Raw genomic sequence first — 16,502 nt, forward strand, 5'->3', positions numbered from 1 at the left:
GGTGCTCTGAAAGATCTATAATTATATATATATGAGTATAATTATATGCTCATTGGTATTTATAAAACATTTTCTAGGTTATATTATTTTTTATTTATGTTATTTAAATTCAAAACCTAAATTTGTTATCGATCAAAGGGACATTTTGCCGAATAACATTTTCCCAGTTATAATTTCTCAGAATTTATCGAAGAATAGAAGGTCCGGGGTTAAAAAGGTCCACCAGCTATGTGTCAAAAACAAAAAAAGTAAAGTTAAGCTTTGTTTAACAAGGAATTGAAAAACAGAGGGAAAAAGATGTATAACCAGATATAACCTTGATTCTTATGACTTTGCTATCTGGAGATAAACTGTAATCTTTGAAAATCCATAATAAAGGTATTTTCTTCCGTTGGTAGTTTTTTAGCATTAGTTAAAAGTGTAATTACTTTGTAAAATACATTTAAAATTAAAATAAGACATTAAACCTGTTTGCCAACTGGCCGTTCCAAGTTACCGGGTCTATGGGGTAAAAAGGTCTAGATAACAATTTTTTGAAAGACAGCAAAAAAGCAAATTTCTACAATGATGAAGTAGCTGGCAGTTTTACTGAACGTAGTCAGATAATTGTTCGTTTGGAATGTGTTTATTGTTGTGATATAATTGGTTTGCTTTTCATAATATAGTTTATATTTGCTGAACGCCAAATTGGAACTTTTGTGCCTTGCCCTGCTCTACATATATATTTTTTATTTATATATACTTCAAATCATCGAATGTTACTTGAAACTGTTCAAAAAGCAGGTCAAAAAAGAAATACTTAATTCATTTCCTATCTCTCTTCGCAGAAATTTGAAAATGTTTTATAAGCTCATTAGTATTATTTACAATTATACACAAAATCCTGAATCAAAAAAGAATCGGAAAAACTTGAAACGTAATAATAACGTAATAAGTTGAAAGACCAAAAAGCCTCGGATTGGATTTTACCATGTGTTTTATAGAAAGTGTATAAAACTTCCAGTTTGATTGTTTTGATAAAATATAGACAAACTAAGGGGGTTTATAGCATTCAAACAACATATCCTTATACACTTAAAGAATTAATATTTTTGATTCTCTAGAAATTGTTTAGAATATACCCTACTTAGCAAAACAACGTTTGCCGGGTCAGCTAGTTAATTTATATATTCGCAGCATTAGAAGTGAATTCAAAGTATTCAGAGGGCTAATTTAATAACTTTTAATTGTCGATAACTTCATAAACTTGTATTATGAATTCGCTACAAAGTAAAATAAAAACGGGACATGTGCTGCCACACGCGGCCAACAAATGAACTTGCCGACTTGAATGATTGCGCAATTAAAATAATCTAAAAGTGCTCATGTCTACTCGCTTGCACCAGTCTGACGATTTGCGCAAAAAAACACCCTACAGACGCTACAGAATGCATGTGCAAGTTACAGGTTGCGCAGTTATACAGTTACGTCTGTGGCCGGCTTTACAGTATTTATAATAATACTAGCAAACCCGACGAACTCCGTTTCGCCACCAGATGGTTTCGTGAGAAAGATGAAGAAATTTTTTGTTTGTTTTATATTTGAAAAGAAAAAATTTGATCAGGAAGGAAAACCCGACTTATTTTTATATATATATATATATATATATATATATATATATATATATATATAGAAGGTAATCTATTTGCAATTATTTGAAACAATTATTGATTATTTTGATTACTCGAATTTTTAATCACGGTGCGTGAAGTTTCAGGAATTTGCAGTAGGGCACGATGCCCTGCACCACTAATTTTCTTAGCAATAAACCTTGCGGAGCCCGAGACCTTTCCAACGAATGCAAAATTGTCGAAATCGGTTCGTGCGGTCTGGAGTTATTTCGTCAGGAAGGAAAATCCGATTTATTTTTATATAAATAGAAGATAATCTATTTGCAATTATTTAAAACAATTATTGATTATTTTTATTACTCGAATTTTTAATCACGGTGCGTGAAGTTCCAGGAATTTGCATTAGGGCACGATGCCATACACCACTAATTTAATATATAGAAGATATTTGAAAACAATTAATATTCCTCGAACATTTCGTTACGGTACGGGAAGTTCCAGCAATATGCCTTAAATCACGATGCCTTACACCAATAGTTTTTTTTTATTTTTCAAAGAAAAGAAGTTTTTTCTAAGTGAAGGTACGATAGATCTTCGCCTTTTAAACGAACTAACTAATCATCTTTTAAAATTGGAAACCGTAGAATTAATCATGACATTTAATGCAGATTAATTTTTCTACGCCTGAAATAATGCTCGATGTTTATGAGTTCATGTTTCGTAAAGCCAAACAAGCGTTAATACTCGCAAAATGAACGATACTACACTTTGAGTATAAACTTTTCTTGGTTTAAAAAAGTACATAATTTGTTCAGTTGGAATTTTACACTTATCACATACAAGACATTTTAACCTGTTGAAATTTCAAATATTGTACATATCAAGAAAGTAACTCTTAAATACAAAAAAATCATGCTTAAATTTAGAATTCTTTCATCTATCCGGAGAAAACAGTTAAAAATTCTGAGGTGTATTGCAAATGCACCTTGGTATATTAGTAACCAAATGATATACAATAATCTAAGAATTGACACTCTCCAGGAAGTAGTGAAAAACAGAAGCGAAATCCATCACGATAAGACAGTAACCATGCATTAATTCCCATATTAAGATCATCAGCTATTGGAATAATGAAAAAGAAGCACCTCTTCGATCTAATACATTCAAACGGAGTAGCCCTCTTGGGTGACCTCCCACACGTCATGTATGGAGAACTCCAGTACTATTACTGGAATTCTGATAATCAGCACAATATACACACATATATCAGCACAATACCTTATAGATTTTTTTTAAATTTTTTGGTTGAAAAATTTTAAATGCTTGATATAAGTTCAAAAAATTTATATGAACTTAAATGAGGACAATTTTAAAATTTCAATTTATTCAATTACCACCAATAATTCTTCTTTGAACTTCCGCAGCGCTATAGATGCTTCTTTCATTATATTCAGGTCCATCAGTTAACACCACTTGTATGAACTGTCTTTCTGCCTCAACAGTCGGATCTTCATTGTCCGTCACCTTGCTGGCATATGCAATTAATTCACCATTGCGTGATATTTCTTTTACAATCGAAGTTAGCGATTTACGAAAATCGTTTAATTTAAATGTTCTTACATCAATGAAATCAAATTGCAGTACCGCTCCTGGAATGAAGGACAGTTTGAATAAATTGAACAAAATCTCGTAAAAAATAAATATGTTTCAGAGTCAAAGTTATAAAGAAAATCGTTTTTTATGCAAAAATGCGAATAGTGAGAAGATTCGGCAATTGACATTTTTGAGAATTTTAAAGAAGCAAAAATCGAAAATAAAGATTCTTGATGCTATTGCTCGTTCTATGGGACCCCACGACTGGCTCAAATTCACACCTTAATTTCATTGGGGTTTATTGGAAACAGATTTAGGAAGTTCCAAGTTTGGAAGTAGAACATTCTAATGGCCCATTCAAAGCTTGACTTATAAATGGAAGTTTGTTTTTATGAAAATTTCAATAATTTTCTATTCTCCTCTTTTGACAAGAAAATTAGAGAAATTATTTCTGTGTAATGTATGTGTGAATGTACGTATGTTTAAAAGTAAATATTTATCACCGATGCAAATATGAAATATAAACGTCTGCCACATATGTTAATTTATTTAACTCGATTACAAGATTACACGTACACATTTTCCAAGTAATGTTTAAGGCGAAAATGAGTTGTTACGGTTGATTATATATAAATAAATTCAATATTGACCGAGTTTTATCTCGAGTTGGTTCAGCGCATTTAAGATTAGTAAATATTATAAGGTTAAATGAAAAATTATCATTGTTTTTGCAATATTCTTAAGCCGATTGTGAAAATTGACTATTTAGCAATTTTATGCTCGCCATCACCACTTATGAAATGTGTTTATTATGATATTTTAATATATCTTAGAATTTTTAAACGCAAAAAGGCGTGCTTGTGAATATATAAAAAGAAGTTATAATTAGAAACCTAACGGGTTACTTAAATAAGCTTTTACCTTAAGATAATTAATTATGGTTTCTAAAAGCTATGTGGATCAAATTAGATGATTTAATAAATTTGTTGGACGTTGATTTGAATTATCGTCTTTTCTCATAATCTGACGAAATAAACTAGGTAATACCAACACAGTCAAAAAGAAATCAAATTCATCAAATATGGAGTAAAATTTTTTACTGTAGACGTTTGAGAACTGACATCGAAAAGAAAGACGGTGATATCAGCTTTCTAAAACATCGTTTAGATTGCTTTACTTCGTGTATTTTAAAAGAGAAACAGAAAAAATGCGAAAAAATATAAATGAAAAAAAACAATAGAATGCCAACACTTATCAGATTCCCACGTTTCAAAGGTTTCTGAATATTTTGGCATACCTCAGAAAAAGTGGATGTGTGGATAGACAATTTTTTGTCGACGATTCCGGGCCTATGGATAAACCGATTTGAAAAATACAAAAGTTTTTGGCAAAAGCAGGCCAACCGTTTCAGAAATACGAAGCTAAATGTGCTAAAAATTGCAGTTTTCTGCAATAAACTCACTGCTTATGTTGACGAAACGATTGATTCTGGGGATTCGGATTTTAATTTCAATTCTAGCTAAAGTTCTAAATATCACGTATATACTTTAAATAAATGATTTTAACTTTGCAATTCTGTTCATATAGTTCTTATAAATATTGAAAATATTTGAATATAAAAAAAATCAGGTAAAAAATAAATACAAGTAATATCTTGCTACACCCCTCCCCCCACGTGATATTTTGTCATTTTTTTTTTGTCAAATAACCCCTCCTCCTAAAAACCTCACGTGATTAATCGACGCCCCCTAAACGATTCAATAAAATTTCTTAATCTCTAATTTGTATTTATAATTATAGTTGCATAGGTTTTTACCACATATGCTGCACACATTTCCTATTGGCTTCACTGGTTGGACGCAGTTTGGTAATTCGCAAACGGTCGAGTTCTTCATATGTCGCATGAGAGTGGCGCGCACTGACGCCTTAGGGTGACAGAGGCAACCTGAAGGGTCGTTGCATTGTCCACTGAAGACTTTCATGAATGTATCCAGGCCCTCAGTTGATTCCGAATCCGTATTTCGAAACATGCGCCCGCCTACTTCGGAACGTATAAATCTTTCCCAATCGCTTCCGTATAAATCCTGTGTGGTAATTACATTAACTGCATTAATTTCATAAAAAAATCCATTCGATTGTACAAAATTAAATTAGTCCTCGACATTCTATACATAATATTATTCACTTCCTATAGGGTAAGTTATTGTAATTGTCCAAAAATGAAAATTGAAAATTTTGGCATAAAGACGTTTTAAAAGTTTCTGAACATTTTGGCATACCTCAGAAAAAATGGATGTATGTGTGAGTGCGTGTGTATATGTATGTGTGGACACAATTATTTGTCCACGTTTTCGGGAGTACTGCTCAACCGGTTTGTATAATTCAAAATGTAATTCATTCCTATTGATAGGGGTATGTGCTGATTAGCTTTCGGAAAGGTCGGTCCAGCCGTTTCCGAGATACGAAGGAGAAATGAGAGATGAAATTAAGTTTTTGAGAGAACCGGGCATCCGATTTGAATAATTCAAAAAACATTCAATTTGTCCTGATGAGAAGAAAATGTGATTAGTTTTTGGCTGGCCGTTTCAGATAATGAGCTAAAAGTGTAAAAAATGACAGTTTTTATGTGAACAATGCAGCCGATTCGAATGTTTTAAAAAACACTTTGCTTGTGTAGAAACGATTAGTTTTTGTGGAAAGTAAAATAAAAATTATTTCTATTTTATATTTCTATATTAATGCAGCCGATTCGAATGTTTTAAAAAACATTTTGCTTATGTAGAAACGATTAGTTTTTATGGAAAGTAAAATGAAAATTATTTCAAAATTTAAAAAAAATTGAATTTTCAAAGTATTTTTTTTGAATATAAAAAATGTTTTGGATTTTAATTTTAATTCTAAAACTCGCTTATATATTTCTAATAAATAGTTCTAACTTTGCAATTTAGTTTATATATTTCTTAGAAATATGAGATAAGATCCTTCATTTTAACTCTGCTTGATCAAGTTTTGTTTATTTACTTTTCATGTATACATATATTAAAGTCCCTGTCCAATTTATAAGATCTTATATTTTGTCTATAAAATACGAACAGCATTTTCAATAATCTATTTGAAGGCATTTAATATTTCTTGAATATTTCATTACGGTACGGGGAGTTCCAGCAATTTGCCTCAAGGCACGATGCCAGGCACTACAAGTTTATATTTATTCTTAATTAGTTTCCCAGCTACATCAGAATAGTTACATACACTTTGAGCAATCATTCAATATATCTCGAGCGTTTTTATTTGCTATAAAGCACACATTTGAGAAAAATCTAAATTTTCCGAAACAATATCGGTCATCCTGGACTGTTGAGTGCCCTACTTTAAATGTTTAAACTTCTATATTAAATGTTTTAATGGTAATAAACTATGGTATTAAAAAAATTGCTTGAGTTTGCTTCCCACAGGGAAGCTCAAAAAAACTTAATAAAATTATTTGATACTTAATACATTATTTGATCGATATCTTTTATATCCACAAGTTCTATAAATAATATAAAATGTACATACATATATCAAATTGAATAGCATAGAATAAAATTCAATGGAATAACATAAGAATAAAGGTTTAGAGAACGTAGTGCTCGTGCCAATTTGAGTTTCTATTTTTATCGCAGAAGCTGAACTCAATAATAGCATTCAAACCTTTTATGGAAAATTATATTATGGCTATGGCTTAATGGCATCGCGCCTTAAGCCAACTTGTTGAAACTTCCCGTACTAAGAATTAAGTTTTTAAAAAAGATTCAATTACTTTAGAACTTTGAAAAAAATAGATTTTTGAGATTTTAAAATTTCTTTTAAAACGATTGACTTTTTTTTAAAAATTTCAATGTTTTTATACTTTGAAATATTTAGTAAATTTTGAACTTTTTTTTAAAGCAATCGGGATACGTTAGCTGCGTAGAAAGTGCGAAACTAAATATCGAAGCGCATGGGCGCCGCATTGCAGTATAACGGATAAACATTGGTACGGAACCTTACTATTAGGATATCTATAAAATATGTGATAATTTGATGTGCATATGTCTAATGATCATTTTTGTCCACCAAATGGCATTTGTTTACTTTTTTATTCGATCTCCGAATCCGCTAGACCTGTCTTTTCAAAAATTTTATCATTCTCCATTTTGCCTATACAAATAAAATGTTTTTTGAATCATTCCAATCGGACTCTCTGTTGCCTCAAAAATTGAATTACCATTTTTGTCACTTTTTGCTCCGTATCTTCGGAACGGCTGAACCTGCCTTTGACAAAAACTAATCAGCACGTCTCCTTATCAATAGGAATCGAATGTTCTGTGAATTATTCAAATTGGTCGATCCGTGTTCTCGAAATTGTCGACAATAAATTGCACACGCACACACATAACTTCGCTCATTTAAAAGATAAGTATAAAATCAGTGCAAGAATGATAATATTCTAGATCCTCCCCATGGGAACCAGAGGCAAGGGCAAAGCGGAAGTTTTAGTCGGTATTATAACCAGGCGGGTATAGAGTTTGACATACCCAGACAAAAGACCAGTCTGGGATGCATAAATACATTTCCTTCGCTATACAAAATAAATCACACCCGCACACACACATACATCAATTTTTTCTAAGGTATGCCAAAATAATCAGAAACCTTTAAAACGTAAAGATATATAAACATTTTCATTTTTTTTGCGATTACTAGTGATTGAATTGAACTGAAACTATATTTAGCTACAATGAAATTAGTTCGGAATTGGGCTTTGGATATTTTTTGTTAAAGCAGATGCTTATTCACTTTAAATAAGTTTTACTTCTTACTGACTGTGATATATAATATTTTTATGTTTATAATTTCTATTTCGAGTCAATAAGTTACTTACAACCGAATTAATTTGTATTCCGGATATTGAGTAACCAAAAGTATGCGGTAAAACTACTTCGAATCCACTGTCTCCTTCAAAGATAGCGACATCAGCCTGGCATGGAATTTTTTCAGCATCAGGAAACGAATACCACGATTCTTTCAGTTGGTCTTCATTTGATGACATCAGATCCCAATTTTTTGGATCTAGCCAGAACCATCGTTTTAAACGTCTAATAAGTAATAAATTACAATAAATAAGATCATAGTTGTTATAATAAAACTATTACTGTATAAGGCCAACAGATAATAGAGAAATGCGGTTATAGAATTAATTTAAACTTATTATTTTGACGCTGCTATTTTTTTCAAACTGAGGAGGAATATTTTATTGTTTGTATATAATGTATTCCAATGTTATAACAGAATTATAACATAACACTAATGTTATCGTTCCTTCAGTTTTCTAAATTATTTGTTGATGACATATGCATAGAGATGTTACATGAATGTATTCACATACCTACTGTTATATAGATGGAATTTTGCTAATAAGTTTTAAACTTTTTATATAAGAAAATAATTGAAATTGTAAACATAACGTCATGAAATGGAATCAAATCAGTGAAATGAAATCAAGCTTTTAATAGTTGGAAACTGACATGTTTTCTGTTATTTTGATTGAAGTCAAGTTGGTCGCTTCGAAGACTTTAACATTTTAAAAAAAAATCTAAGGTAAATTATTGAACAAGTAAATTGTGGAAATCTAAATTAGTAGGCTGATAAATAGGTTGACGGAAATATTGGTGAACTGGTAAATTGGTGGACAGATAAACAGGTGAATAGGTATATACGTAGACATGTGAACAGGTAGACAGGTAAATTGGTAGATAGGTAAATTGAAGGATATGTTAAATGGTAACCAGGACAACTTGTAGATAAACAAATATGTAGACAGGTTAATTGGTAGACATGTAAAGCAGTTTGATAGGTAAATTGTAGGCAAGTAAAACGCTGGATTAATAAACAGGTTGTTAGGTAAATTCGTAGACAAGTTGATCATCAGGTAAATTGGTTGACAGGTAAACTGGAAGACAGGTAGAGAGGTAGACAGATAGACATGAAGACTGAAGAAAATTCTTCGGATACAATTACACTATTTTAGATACAGAATTTGTGTAATAATTTTTATAATATTGGGTACGAAAAAAAAACTACTCCTGTTGTTAATAGTTACTTTCAAAACTAATTCTTAATGGTGTTGTGATTAAATTAAGAAATAAAGCGTAATTTAATGTTTGGTAAATTAGTCTTTATAATGTTGGTCACGTGTTTAATGAATATATTAATGCTAATAGTTTTAATCACTTAAAATATAATCTATTACCTAAAGTGTTTATCGCCACTAGGACAAAAATTTTCTTCATTTCGGTTTGGTTCCTTGATAATAAGTTCACCAATGGATGGCAGCAATAATTCTCCTGTAAAGATTAATTTAACAGAATTACTTAAAATAATAAAGAACTAGTGGTGCAGGGCACTGTGCGTTAAGGCAAATTGCTTGAACTTCCCGTACCGTCAATACCAATCAAATGTTTTTTGAATCATTCAAATAAGTATGCCTTACTTATTTGAATGATTCAAAGAACTGCCTGTTCTAGCGGTTTCGGCGATCCATTAAAAAAAGTAAAAAAAATGCCATTTGGCGGACAAAAATGATCATTAGACATATGCAGATAAAATTATCACATATTTTATAGATAATTTAATAATAATAACATATTTTGTTCATAGGTTCCGTACCAATGTTTATCCGTTATACTGCGCCCACGTGCTTCGATTGTTCGTTTCTTCTACGCAGCTAACGTATCGCGACTGCTTTGAAAAAAAGTTCAAAATTTCCAAAATATTTCAAAGCATTTAAGAATCATTTTTTTCAAAAAGGTCGATTATTTTCAAAAATTTCAAAGATCGATTTTTTTTAGAGTTCTAAAAGAAAATTGAATCTTTTTTAAATTTTTGATACAGGAAGTTCCCGCAATTTGCCTTAAGGCACGATGCCATGCACCACTAGTTATATTAATTATATTGCACAGACACGTGCTTATACGTCCTAAAATTGTAGTTTATTATTCCAAATCTTAACGAATTGACAATGTTTGACTTATCCCATCTCAAAAGCAACTTTTGACAGAAATTTTGACTATAATATTTTTTCAAACTTTGATAAATTTTTAAAATTAAACTACTTGGCGTAGGGCCGTAAACTTTTAGTATGTTCTTTAGGGCCATGATATCTATCAAAATAAAAGGTTTTAGCGAAAAAAATTCGAACAGTTAATTACGAAGAAACGGCTCGGTCGATCTTTGTTCAAAATTAATCAGCACGACTCCCAAATAATATTTTTCGAATAACTTTTATTGAATTAATTAAGAATTGCGGGCTAAAACGTAGACATTTTTTTTCACTTTTCTGCTATTTACTAAGAAACCGTTTGGCTGATCGTCGCGCAAACGAGTTATCGAGTTACATCGAACGGCTTGTAAATTTTTGAAATCGGTCACGCCGTTACGTCGACGTAAGGTCAAAAATCTGTTCACATACATACACACACATACTTTTTTCAAATTTGGTCTAATTCGATTCAGAATGGATTGAAACGTCGAGAAAACATAAAATTAGCAAATATGATTTTTTTATGAAAACAAACTTCTCCTTCGGGAAGTTGAAAAGTGGTAGCTTTCACTACAAATAGCTTGCCCAGTTATTTGTTCAGTTAAAGTCGATGTTGAACAAAGTTCAAATAAATATTCGTCTGCTTTAAAAGTAAAAAAAAATGTATAAAAGTTACCTGAAATAGGCAATATAATTTCTGACACATCAATTGATTCGGCAGGTAATATAACGGCCCCTTCGATTTCTCCTGGAAATACCGCTCTTTGATTTTGACAGGGTTTTTCACCTTCTACCCAATTAGATGGAGTATCATAGTTATCATTTCGAATCCAGCGTTTCAAATACGTTGCTTCAGTTATTGAAGTTACAAATATAACAAGAAAACAAAATGTAGTTATTATCCACATTTTCAAATACCTTTACGTTTGTATAAATGAACACTGCACTTGGAACTTTTAATTATTACCAACTTCCAAATTACGATTTTGATTTTTTTTTTGAATATAATTACTATCAAAATGAACATGGAATTTCAGTTTTGGTTACTGAGAGTTGAACCTTTGATGCTCTTTGTACGTAAATACATTATTGTATTGTGCGATACCAGAAGTGGGTGGCAATACTGGTAGTGTCGAATTACAGATAAAAGATGCATTGCATTTCGGCATCGCTCTTTCCTATTAATATATGATGCTAATATGAATATTTTGTAATTTATATATATATATATATATATATATATATAAATATATATACATAGATATAATTTCAATAACACATAAATAAACATTTTTCAATAAAACTGTTTTTTAATTACAGGATGGATGCCCAAGAAACAATTTTATCATATTATTTCACCATCTGAAGAAAAACCTTTCGCTTTATATATATATATATATATATATATATATATATATATATACATGCTGTCCCAGAACTCAACGTCAAACCAAAACGTGGTGAAAGTACAGCCCTGCAAAAATATCTTTTAAAACCCTAAATTTTTTTTCAAGAATTAGGTTTTTCTTATAATTGGCCAACTTTGGTCTTATAAAAATCATCACAAATAAGTAAAATTATTGATATAATGTATATTTCTGCCTGACTTAGTTTAGTTGGTTTATTGGAATAAAAATCGAATAAAAAACACATTTTTTTCATATGATAAATATTCAAAATTATACTTACTCGCCACAACCCCTTTTTAGTAATAGTCAATTTAGTAATCGAATTATTTTTATCCAGCTTTCAGACAGTGAGTGTTTTTTACTGAATTCAGATTAAGATTGTTTTAGTTAAGAAACAAACGCAAATTAAAGAAGTTTGCATTTCACATTAAAGAACTTTTTTTTTATTAACGATTGTCAACCACTACAACTTTTTTCAAAAATTTTTTTCTTACCTTCTAGCAATTCTAACATTTTAGTAATTCAATCATTTTTTTGTAAACTGTTTTTCCTCAATTTATATTAATACTGAGCTTATAAAAGTGTTTCTTTAAAAAAAAAAAAAATAGTTTTTATCAAGGGTTGATTACAGCAGCGGCGCTAGGCGTGGGCGGTGTCGGCGACCGTCGACGGCCTCGCGCTTGAGGTGCCTCACAAAGGACTCCACAAAATTTTCAATTAATAAAAATTTAGTTTTTCATTATAATTTAGCAATTATAGCAAGAACACTTCCCAACATTTCTATTTTATATTTGTACTTATGCAACTGGCCTTAACTGCACAAACGAGTTAATCGCCCAGGAATATAGCGCCATTTCTTATTTTTTGAATCATGGTGATATTTAATCGTTAATTAAAACTATTTTTATATAATATAATGCGATGTCGATCTGCTTCATATGAGACAAAATATTTGGAGATGCCGGGGATCGAACCCGGGGCCTTTCACATGCAAAGCGAACGCTCTACCACTGAGCTACATCCCCACTTGTTAATTACTGATTATTTCATTCACCATTGGGCCAAGTTATTGCAACAAACATTGCGATTCATAAGATCATTAAGAAATTTTCTCAAAAGGAATATTACACGCGAGCTAAGTTAGTTGCAGAAAAAATGTCAATTCATAAGATCATCAAGGAATCTTCTAAAAAAAATTTGGAATGTTTTACAATTTTACGTGTCATCCTTGCCAAGGGGTATGCTTATCTTCTGTGTATCGTTCCAATTTTAGTATATGTTCTTCCGAAGCAAGAACACTTCTTAACGTTCCCAAATTGTATTTATACCTAAACATCCTAGCTATCGCCACAACCGCGTAATATAATGCTGCAAAAGTAAAAAGAAGTAAAAAAATGTGTGCAAATAATATTAATATCCCACTCGAAGATTGAAAAAAAAAATGGCCAAACGATATTAAATAAAATGTCAAAAAATAAAAAAAGAGAGACATCACATAGGAGATAATCTCTTAAATGCATTTACACCCAGCATATTGTCTTAAAAATGTATATTATTTTGATTGGCAATAAAAATATGCAAAAAAATAATAATATTAAATAAAATTTGAAAAAAAAAAATGTGGAACGCTTCACGATTTTGCGTGTCATCCTTGCGCAGGGGCCATGCTAATCTTCTCTGTATCGTTCCAATTTTAGTATATGTTCTGCCGAAGCAAGAACGCTTCTTAACGTTCCCAAATTGTATTTATACCTAAACATCCTAGCTATACGCCACAACGCGAGTTAATCCCTAAGGGTCGATGCGCCATCTGTTTGAGTAATGGTGACAATTTTAAATTCAATCTTACAACTTATTATTATAATTTGCATATTGAATTATATTTAATAAAAAATTAAAAAAAAAAGTGGAACGCTTCACGATTTTGCGTGTCATCCTTGCGCAGGGGCCATGCTAATCTTCTCTATCGTTCCAATTTTAGTATATGTTCTGCCGAAATAACACATCCCAACGTTCGTAATTTGTATTTGTACTGTACTTAAGAACTATAATCGCTCCGAAATGTAGCTCTTAATCTTTGAATCATGGTGATATTTTATTGTTAATGAAAATTATTGTTATATAATATAATGGGATATTGATCTACTTGATATGAGACAAAATATTTGGAGATGCCGGGGATCGAACCCGGGGCCTTTCACATGCAAAGCAAACGCTCTACCACTGAGCTACATCCCCGCATGGCAAATAGCTTTTTTCATCCACACACGAGCCAAATTAGTTGCAGAGAAGAGCAATTCATAAGATCATTAAAAAATCTTCCAAAAAATAAGTGAAACGCTTCACGATTTTGCTCACCATCCTTGCGTATGGGCCATGCCAATCTGCTCTGTATCGTTCCAATTTTTGTACGTGTTCTTCCGAACAAGAATACTTCCCAACATTTGTAATTTGTATTTGTGCTTAAGCAACTCGCTTTAACTGCACAACACGAGATAATCGCTCAGAAATGAGGAGCCATCTCTCACTCCCTGAATCATGTCTAAATATACAATCATTCATTAATTAACAATCAACTCCATTTTTATATTGTCAATACATTCTTTCTTAGCTCTGTTTCTGTTTAGCGTTCTTTTATTTCTACCCAGGATTTGAAGAGGTAAATGTGGAAGATGCTTTTTTCCCCCTTGGCAAGGATGACACGTAAAATTGTAAAACGTTCCACATTTTTATTAGAAGATTTCTTGATGATCTTATGAATTGCCATTTTTTCTGCAACTAACTTGGCTCGCGTGTCATATTCTTTTTGAGAAAATTTCTTATTGATCTTATAAATCGCAATGTTTTCTGCAATAACTTGGCCCAAGAGCGAATGAGATTACCAGTAATTACCAATTGGGGATGTAGCTCAGTGGTAGAGCGTTCGCTTTGCATGTGAAAGGCCCCGGTTCGATCCCCGGCATTTCCAAATATTATGTCTCATATCAAGTAGATCAATATCCCATTTATTATATAACAATTAATTAACAGTAAAATATCACCATGATTCAAAGATAAAGTGCTACATTCCGGAGCAATTATAGTGCTTAAGTTTTTCTAATGATGAGCTCAAGGAATTAACTGAACAAGAAGAAAACAAAAATATTGATATCAGTGATTCAGAGAAAGAGCAAAAAGAAATTCTGATGGCGTTTGTTAAAAAGAAGTCCTACCATAACTGAAATAATGGATCACTTCATTAAATTGGTTCTAAATTTTGACAGGAGCTCAAAACTATAAGTGATGTTAGAGATGCTCTATCCGTTTATGAAGAACTTTTAAAAGTACAAGGCAAAAGAAAAAACCAAACAACATTAGAAGCTTTTGTCACAAAAATGCAAAAGACCGAAAACGTGGAAGGCTAACTAAATATGACTGTTTCAGAATTTTATTTGTTCTTCAAGAATATTCGTTTTGCTATTTTTATTTTGCAAGAAATAATAATGAAAAGATGGAAAGGAAAAAGAAGGGTGAAGGTTGAAGGTAGCTATAACATTTTTTTTCAGAAATAATAATACAATAATAAGTTTTTGATAAATATAATTCATTAGCTTTTAATAAAATATGAAGCATAATATAAACTATATACACATTAAGGATCATGTTAACAATATTCCAAATAATTTCTATTTTAATATCTACATACTATTCACTAAATTTGGACTTCAACTGCCTGATAGGAGAACATTGTTAATAATCCTCTACTCTCTTCTTAGTGTTTTATCGCCAAAATTGATAGCAAACTTCTAAATTGAATAAACTGCCGCCATTATTGCGAAAACAAAACAATATACTAAGAATCCAACTCTGTCTAAAGCTGCGGCCAGAAGTAACCAATCCTAAGGCAAAAGATCAAAATACTGTGAGAGGCATTGTAAAAGTTGATCATATTTATCTTACATATGAAAGTTTTTGTGATTTTTATTTTTCCTCATTATATTCGTCTTAAGATCAGATAGAGCTTACTAGACATATAAGTTTTAGTTGCGTGTCATAATGTTATTGATATATCTGTTATTTGCAAATATTATTAACTTATCATAGAGTAAGTTATAGTAGTCGCAAAAAAATCGAAAACAAAAATGTTCATATATCTTTACGTTTCAGAGGTTTCTGAATATTTTGACATACCTTATTATTAGAAAAAATGAAAGCATTTGTGTGTGTATGTATGTGCGGATACAATTTATCGTCCACGATTTCGAGATCACGGATCAACCGATTTCAATAATTCAAAAAACATTCGATTCCTATTGATAAGGAGACGTGCTGTTTTTTGGCAGAAGCAGGTTCAGCCATTCCGAAGATACGGCGCAAAAAGTGCCAAAAATGGTAGTTCAAGTTTTGAGAAAATGGAGCATACGATCTGAACGATTTAAAAAAAAGTATTTGTATTAGCGAAAAGAAAAACTGATAAAATTTGAAAGAAGGCAGGTCTAACGGTTTTGGAGATACAATAAAAAAGGTACAAAAAATGCTATTTGGCGAATAAAACTGATTATTAGACATATGCACATCAAATTGTCAGATAATTTATATATATTTTAATCTTTTAATAACAAGAACAATTTTGTTTACATTTCTATGGGTTCTGTACCAATGTTTATCCGTTATTCTGCGACGCGGCGCCCACGCGCTTTTATATTTCGTTTTTACGCAGCTAACGCATAGCGATTGCTTTGAAAAAAAAAATTAAAAATTTCCAAAATATGCTAAAATATAAAAAAATCATTTTCTTTAAAAGGTCAATTTCTTTCAAAAATTTAAATTCTTAAAAATCTATTTATT

The 16,502-nt window shown here is 31.1% G+C and overlaps 1 protein-coding gene and 7 non-coding genes across 8 annotated transcripts; 1 reads left to right on the top strand and 7 right to left on the bottom strand.

Moving 5' to 3' along the window:
* Nucleotides 1-2,996: 2,996 nt before the first annotated feature.
* Nucleotides 2,997-12,188, bottom strand: LOC113367119 (protein amnionless-like). Its single transcript, XM_026608749.1, has 6 exons — nt 12,170-12,188; nt 10,943-11,116; nt 9,478-9,571; nt 8,110-8,323; nt 5,020-5,287; nt 2,997-3,259 (listed from the first exon to the last, which is right to left on the bottom strand). Exons 1-6 carry the CDS (start codon nt 12,186-12,188, stop codon nt 2,997-2,999), a joined length of 1,032 nt encoding a protein of 343 aa, XP_026464534.1.
* A 440-nt stretch (nt 12,189-12,628) lies between these two features.
* On the bottom strand, nt 12,629-12,700 carry Trnaa-ugc. The gene has a single exon. It is a non-coding gene; the product is annotated as a tRNA-Ala (tRNA).
* A 166-nt stretch (nt 12,701-12,866) lies between these two features.
* LOC113368494 lies at nt 12,867-12,972 on the bottom strand. Its single transcript, XR_003366408.1, has one exon. It is a non-coding gene; the product is annotated as a U6 spliceosomal RNA (small nuclear RNA).
* Nucleotides 12,973-13,289: 317 nt separating this feature from the next.
* On the bottom strand, nt 13,290-13,396 carry LOC113368531. The gene has a single exon (XR_003366434.1). It is a non-coding gene; the product is annotated as a U6 spliceosomal RNA (small nuclear RNA).
* Nucleotides 13,397-13,575: 179 nt separating this feature from the next.
* LOC113368493 lies at nt 13,576-13,677 on the bottom strand. Its single transcript, XR_003366407.1, has one exon. It is a non-coding gene; the product is annotated as a U6 spliceosomal RNA (small nuclear RNA).
* A 164-nt stretch (nt 13,678-13,841) lies between these two features.
* Trnaa-ugc lies at nt 13,842-13,913 on the bottom strand. The gene has a single exon. It is a non-coding gene; the product is annotated as a tRNA-Ala (tRNA).
* Nucleotides 13,914-14,001: 88 nt separating this feature from the next.
* LOC113368498 lies at nt 14,002-14,106 on the bottom strand. The gene has a single exon (XR_003366412.1). It is a non-coding gene; the product is annotated as a U6 spliceosomal RNA (small nuclear RNA).
* Nucleotides 14,107-14,572: 466 nt separating this feature from the next.
* On the top strand, nt 14,573-14,643 carry Trnaa-ugc. The gene has a single exon. It is a non-coding gene; the product is annotated as a tRNA-Ala (tRNA).
* The last annotated feature ends 1,859 nt before the right edge of the window (nt 14,644-16,502 follow it).

The sequence above is a fragment of the Ctenocephalides felis genome, unplaced genomic scaffold (genome assembly GCF_003426905.1).
Source record: "Ctenocephalides felis isolate EL2017-DRISC unplaced genomic scaffold, ASM342690v1 CF-g0.4_SCAFFOLD_01170, whole genome shotgun sequence".
NCBI classification, from domain to species: domain Eukaryota; kingdom Metazoa; phylum Arthropoda; class Insecta; order Siphonaptera; family Pulicidae; genus Ctenocephalides; species Ctenocephalides felis.